Genomic DNA, 7,753 nt, shown 5'->3' with positions numbered 1-7,753 from the left:
GATCTCTATAACCAGAGTTAGTAGAATGTTAGAGTATTTTAGTAATTTAGTAATTTAGAAGTAACTTTGGAAGTATAGTGGAAATCATACAATAAACTGTATTGATGAGTTTAAATATGAATTTTCATCAAGAATCGTCCAGTTCTATTTAATTATGAAAATTATTCCATCTATAAGATTGTAAAAATCTTCTGGAGGGATGTTTGGGAAAAATTTGTAACATCGAACTGAATTAGTTTTGATAAAAGTTTTTCAATTGATGAAAGTGTAACGAACATGAAATATTTTCCCCATTACGAGTGTAACAGAACCTTCAGCCCAATTTCGAAAAAATTCTGAACAGTAAATCCGGTGTATCGAACTCCAAGTTCAGATATCTGCTGAACCTTGGTTTCGACTACCACAGAGAGTTTTCAACGGAACGGCTACTCCAAAGCGATGGTGGAACATACTTTGACTAAAAGACAGCAAGAGTTTCGCAAGGAAGAGAAGAAGTCGTCCCTACCAGTGCTCGCACTTCCCTATATCAGATGATTATCGAAAAGGATAAGGAGAATTGGGTCCAAGTACAATATCGGAACGCGGACTGCTATTCCAAGAATTGCATTTACCGAATACCCTGTAAGTGTGGAGAATCATACATCGGTGAAACTAACAGGACATTGGAAGTGGGCATTGTCGAGCTTCATACACTGGGAGGGAAAACCATCAAATCAAGATGAGCAGAGCATGTTTGGATCCATCAACATGTTTGGACCTATCAGCAATGGTCTCAAGCTGAGATCATACACAGGGAGGAACATTGGTTCAGGAGGAAATTCAAAGAAGCCGCATAGATGTTGTCCAACAATGTATCCAGCCAAGCTAGCGTAAAGATACGCAACACATGGAAACCCATAATCCAGCGAAATATGGTCAACTCCCGCCAAACGGTGATCTCCCGCTAAACCGGTGAAGCGGAAGGAGAAGATAAGTTAAAGTACTCTCTTGGAGGAATGAGTCCAGTAATCACTCGAACACGATTGTGGATACTAACAATCGAAACGTCTTGAAGTAACTTGGCTTTTAATTTTTTTATTTAATTGTTCTTGTTTTTACTTGTATTTTATTTTCCTGTTATTTCATTTCAAGTTGTTTTTGCTTGATATAATTGTTATTTTCAGCCATTCTTTTTAATTTTTCATTTGTAATGGTTATTTTGGGGATTTCAAATCATTTTCTATAACATTAAGCAATGAAAGTCCGAACTAATGAAATTCATCATGAAACATTGCCAATTACCTTCAAACAAACGGGGAGTCTAAAGGTGTGATTTGAATTCCATGCCACAAAGACCATCATTTGGAGAGCAGTAAAAAAACTTTTCGTAGAAAAAACGATATAGCCTGGCATAATCACTTAAGAATCGATACAACCGTCATTTACTTTGGAATAGATGTGACATCAAGCACATTATTTTTACTACGCCAGTAAAAAATTGCATTTTCTTTGTGATGTGCAAAATATTTTTTCAATTGTTTTATAGACCTTTATTGGATATGCTTGAATATGTTCCTCAATCTAGGCGATAACGGCATTTGTCGATATAATTTTTTTAAAGGATAAAACACAAGCATTACTGGAAAATCCTCAAGGCACTCTAAGAGCGGTGGAAATGGAAAACCTCAAAAAAGGTCAATGAAACTCTGATTTCTTCAAAAAGTTGACTTTTGATCGATACCTTTTTTCATGTTGAAGAATAATATACATCTACGTACACTAAGCTTATCACTCGTATTAAGATCCATCCAATTTGAGAAGTATAAAAACTACGCATGAAGTTTCTTGTAGAACCGCTTAGTTGGGATGCTCCAACTTTGTGGTTAACAAGCTAAAATTTAGGTGTTTTGTCTCGAACGGCTCCTTGCTGGAGCAAAATGTAAATTTGAACAAACCAGTACATAACGCTTGGATATTTGAAATTAGGACGCGTGGAAGTTTGCACGAAACTTGACGCAAAATTAGTTGTCAGAGAGATTCAGCAAGATAGTTTGAGAGGATACTGCACATTTTTCACATCAAATTTATTTTGATATCAAACAGACTTGGAACTTCTCCAAAAGGTCAGTTGTTTTGTTACCACAAACTTTGTTTTGGCTTCATTCTTTGCAGACCAATTATATGTACAGTGAGCCTGCTTGAGTTCACACCATATGGAAAACTTTTTACGTTAAAAAGTTATTCTTTATAAAAAGTTCTGCATAGTCTCAAACTTGAAATGCAACCGTCAGATATCCAATTTTTCAGTCGTACACGAGGTTTTTTAGAAAATAATAATTTCCTTTGGAAGTGTTTGACAGTGTTTCGTGGTGGATTTTACTCGATGGGACTTTCAATGTCTGATATGATTCTTATATGACTCGAAATCTATGAAAGAAAAATTGAAATTTGAATATCAATTATATTATTGTGAATCATGCCCTGAAAAAAACAACGCCGGCCGCCACTGGTAGCCATAAACCAATCGTGACGTAGCTAAGAGCGCGCGAATGTACGATGTTTTCTATCGCTCTAGATGAAGCGAGAATAATGCTACCGATTTCAATGGAATTCCGGCGAAATTTTCCAGTGTATTCGATTACGATATATGAACGCTAGCCACGAGCATATCGACACAGTCAAGTGGAAGTTACAGTGCGGTTCGCGAAGCGACCTAGTAAGGCGATAGACATTTGAATAATAGTTGAAGTTTTAGTTGAAGTGTTTGTTGTATTTAAAGTGAAATAAAGGTAAAACTGTCCGAACTTAATATCAACAAAGGCCCCGGTACTGATGGAATTCCTCCAACTTTGCTTAAATCATTTAGCTTCATTTTAGCTCGACCACTTTTGTATATATTTAATAATTCCCTTTCATCTGGCAAATTCCCGGACTATTGGAAAACCTCATATGTCACCCCAATATATAAATCAGGTTGAAAATCCGACGTGTGTAATTATCTTCCAATTTCTCTTCTTAGCGCAATCCCTAGAGTTTTTGAGAGCATCATTTTTGATTACCTTACTTATGACTGCTCCCCAATTATAGGGACCCAACAATTCGAATTTACATCCAAGAAGTCAGCTGATTGGGTCTGATTACCTACTTTGATTTTCTGTCCGATGCTCTGTCTAAGGGTTTGCAAGTTGACTCTGTGTACACTGATTTCTCCAAAGCTTTTGACAAAGTTAATCATGAGCTACATAAACTTTGTTTATATGGTGTTGATGCGCAAATATTGCAGTGGATCAAGAGCTATCTTACGGAAAGAACACAAATTGTTAGAGTTAATCATTACTATTCTCACACCGTCGCAGTTACATCGGGTGTTCCAAAAGGTTCACATTGGGGACCACTGCTGTTCAACCTTTTTATCAACGATCTAATCAGCTGTTATCATGGAAGCGAAGCTTTGCTATTTGCCGACGATTTGAAATGTTTCAAAATAATTAAAAGTGAAGCTGATACATTGTGTCTACAAAACGATATAGATTGCCTGTCCAACTGGTAATCGCAAAATGGTATGTGTTTGAATGAATCCAAATGCCAAATTCTTCGCTTTCATCGAACACATCACCCAATCACTTTCGAATATAGTATAAATAATCGGACCTTACATTCTGCTATTGAAACCAATGATCTAGGTGTGATCCTATCCACACTTAGCTATAAATCACACATTTCCGCTGTAATTCAAAAATCTATGAAGATGCTTGGCTTTATAAAGAGAACCACTCGTGACTTCACCAACATCGCTGCTATTAAATCTCCTTATTTTTCCCTGGTTAGATCTCATCTCGATTATTGTTCCACAGTTCGGTCCCATCATTACGTTACACAAAAAGTGAAACTCGAGGACGTACATCACAATTTCCTGCGATATACTGCCTTCGAAATGCGTGTATACTATGACTATACAGCATTGGAAAGCATTTTGAACATACCTTCTCTTGAGGCTCGAAGAAAACATAGAGATTTAATACTTCTATCCAAAATTATTGACAAACTGAGTAACAGTCCCGAGCTTCTCTCCAAAATATCTTTACATGTCCCCAGTCGTCCAACTAGACAGGTGCAAACATTTTACGTTTCTTTTCACAGATTTAATTATTCATATAACGGCTTTATTCCTCTTCGATTGGCTAACTTTTCGAATAACCTTCAAATCTTTGATTTATCAATATCCCGCTTTAAAAACCATATTCTTCACTTAGCCATCTAATACTCTCTGCTTGTGTTGTTGTATTGTGTTTAGTGTTACTTGCCTATAAGAATTATATTATATATTAGTTCATATTGTTTTACATTTTAATTTTTTCTTAAATAATCTATTTGTTATCTTACTTCGGAATTTTATTATTGTTATAATTTACTTTTAATCCATTGTATTGCGTCAAGTACTACATAGCACTGTACTACTTATATCTGAATTGGGCTTGCCCGTGTATATAAATAAATAAATAAATATATTTTATCATTGTTCAGTGTATCAAGTATTGGTCAACCCACGGGAAAAAAGTAACAATATCAAGCGATAAAACGTGAAATGAAAATACAGCAAAACGAATAAAATAATCAATAATTTAAAAAAATAAATAAAAATGAGCAAAAAAATTGAAAAATCAAAAAAGATTCGAAATCAAGCTATTTCATGATGTTTCGATTGTTAGTATCCACAATCGTCGTAAAGTTGGTTGCATATTGAATTTCCTCAAAAATATAAAATCTACTAAAATTGCATATGTCAGGTATGAAGTTGAAAAATCGGTTGTATTTTTCGCATAGTTGGGTGTTCTCCAAGGATCTAATCTGGGGCCGCTGTTATTTTTACTTTTTATAGACAAAGGCGCTTCAATACAATCAACAGAGCTGATTTTTGCTGATGATTTGGAGCTTTTCAAAGAAATACGTGATTCATCTGATTGAATGCTGCTCCAAGGTATTTGAACTCACTCCAAAAGTAGTGTAATGACAAAAAACTCTTTCTCAATATTGGAAGATGTGAAATTATGACCTATGCTCGAATATTGAATCCGTCCCAGTTCAATTATACAATTGATAACATCGACTTACCAAGAGCTAATGATACTCTCGACTTAGGAATCTTATTCGACGATGAACTTACATTGCATGCGCACATTCAAAATACTGTTCTGAGAGCTTCCGAGTCACTGGGATTTGTAATACGAAATTGCAGAGAGTTTAGATTATTTGACTGTATTCGATCGGTTTACTATAGTTTGGTATGTAGTAAACTAGAGTATTGTAGTTCTGTCTAGAATTCTAATAGAACAAAATACAATAATGCTTTGGAAGGTGTTTAGAAGGAATTTCTCAAAATTGCTTATTATAAGAAACATGGAAAGTATCCGATTATAAATTATGAATACAGTTGTCTTCTGAATGAATTTAAATTTGTGGTCAATGGTGCTAGCACCATTTCTACAGTCCAGTAACCTGTATGTGCCGAAGTGTCAATAAATACTCTAATAAATTAATTTTTTCTATCCTAAATCAATTTGAAAATATATTGTATAGATCAGTTTCTAACTGTAGTCTATAATAGAACTTTAAGTTGCAATAAAACAACGATGGATTATTCAATTGACATGAATTTTATTTATCCGAAAGATAATCTTGTGGCATCACATTTAAAATATGATTTTTGGCATATGACCGCCACGGCTGGCGCGGATGTAGTCCAATTTGGACGTACAATTTTCGATGACTTTTTCCAACATTTGTGGCCGTATATCGGCAATAACACGGCGAATGTTGTCTTTCAAATGGTCAAGCGTTTGTGGCTCATCCGCATAGACCAATGACTTTACATAGCCCCACAGAAAGTGGTCTAGCGGTGTTAAATCACAAGATCTTGGAGGCCAATTCACAGGTCCAAAACGTGAAATTAGGCGGTCACCAAACGTGTCTTTCAATAAATCCATTGTGGCACGAGCTGTGTGGCATGTTGCACCGTCTTGTTGAAACCACATCTCCTGGACATCATGATTATTCAATTCAGGATTGAAAAAGTTAGTAATCACCATCGTTTTTGAAAAAGTACGGACCAATGATTCCACCAGCCCATAAAGCGCACCAAACAGTCAGTTTTTGTGGATGTAACGGTGTTTTGACATACACTTGAGGATTACCTTTACTCCAAATGCGACAGTTTTGTTTGTTGACGTAGCCATTCAACCAGAAGTGCGCTTCATCGCTAAACAAAATTTGCTTATGAAAATTGGGAACAACGGTAATCTCGTTTTGGGCCCATTCGACGAATCTACGCCTCACTTGATGATCGTTTGGCTTCAATTCTTGCACGAGTTGGATTTTGTAAGCACGCAAACCAAGATCCTTCCGCAAAATCTTCCATAAAGTGGATGGACACAGATCCAATTCCTGTGCTCGATGGCGGATGGACTCCTCCGGGTCTTCCTCAATGCTACGCTGTACAGCAGCAAGAGCTTCTTCTGTACGCACCGTACGGCGTCTCTGGGGATGCGAGTTATCAATAAGAGTAAACGTGGTGCGAAAACGTTCCATGGTTAATCGAATTAACTGCTCTGATGGACGATTTTGTCGACGATGAAATGGACGTAGTGCGCGATACGTTTTCCGCACAGAACCATTATTTTCGAAATAAAATTGCACTATTTGCAAGCGTTGTTCAGGCGTGAGTCTATTCATGATGAATTGCTAAACCAAACTAAGAATAAATCACTTGACAGCTGTTAAATCGGTCGCCATCTTGAAAAGTAATGCCAACTTAAAGTTCTATACCTCTATAAAAAACACCCATTACATTGTCATCAGTGTTGCTCGACTGGGTGATCTAATATGTGTGATTGATGACTTGTTTACTTTATGGTAATTCATGATCACTTAAATGAAATGAAGAAAAACACTTTTGTCTAAATACAACTGGAAAATTTCATTCATTCGACCGGTTTTGGGTTTGATCCAGAGTTGCCAAGCGTAGCGGAATTTTCTATAGTCAATATTGAAAAAAAATATGGAAGAAGAAGAGGCAGTGGAGAGCACCCTTCTTCTTCTTTTCAATTCAATGGCCTCAGCAATTAAGGCTATCCGCAGACAGCACTCGAAGCTGACAGCTAACACGTTATAGTCTTGGTAGTGAGGCCATTACATGATGAATGAGAAGAATATTTTCATTCATATCATTAACCGTATAACCTCCAATACCTGTTTCTAGTATTATGACTTATATGAAACAAATTACAGTAGAAATAGAAGATAGTTCATCTGATTATGACTCTAGCGAAAGAGCTATCGCAGTTGTAATTGACGGGAATGGGATATGTTCAAAAAAATACAAAAAGTTTCGAAAACAAACTTTTTATTAACATTGTTTGCCTGATTCCAATTTGAAAGGATGGATTAGTCGTGTCGCGAATGATCGTTCAAGAGCTCAGTGTGACTATACGTACGTGAACAAATTTATTTTTATTTTTACTTTTCAAAATCATTTTTTCAAGCTAAGAAATATTTGGTCGAGACAACAACTTTCAAAAATCAACTGCTGTAAACTTAGAAAATTAGGTACCATCTACTGAGTTGCGCGGTTGAAAATTATCATGATCCTGATTACTTACATTAGTGACAGCAGTTTGGTGGTATCTGAACGATACACAAACTACAAACTGTAAGTTCTGTGGTATTAGATAGAGCGCATGAGCCAACTGATTGCGTCAGATATACAAGCGTAGCGGAA

The 7,753-nt window shown here is 36.1% G+C and overlaps 1 protein-coding gene across 1 annotated transcript; it reads right to left on the bottom strand.

Moving 5' to 3' along the window:
* Positions 1–6,051: 6,051 nt before the first annotated feature.
* Positions 6,052–6,564, bottom strand: LOC141485291 (uncharacterized). Its single transcript, XM_074181690.1, has one exon. The coding sequence runs from the start codon at positions 6,562–6,564 to the stop codon at positions 6,052–6,054; it is 513 nt and encodes a 170-aa protein (XP_074037791.1).
* Between the last annotated feature and the right edge of the window lie 1,189 nt (positions 6,565–7,753).

Source organism: Leptinotarsa decemlineata, unplaced genomic scaffold (assembly GCF_025532065.1).
Source record: "Leptinotarsa decemlineata unplaced genomic scaffold, Ldec_3_MD MMD2_tig00026314_RagTag_RagTag, whole genome shotgun sequence".
Taxonomy (NCBI): domain Eukaryota; kingdom Metazoa; phylum Arthropoda; class Insecta; order Coleoptera; family Chrysomelidae; genus Leptinotarsa; species Leptinotarsa decemlineata.
Note: the sequence above shows the minus strand (reverse complement) of the source record. Positions and strands in the feature narration are given on the sequence as shown.

Coding starts and splice junctions, on each gene's coding strand:
- LOC141485291 (XM_074181690.1), bottom strand. CDS start 6,564: ATGGAACGTTTTCGCACCACGTTTACTCTTATTGATAACTCGCATCCC.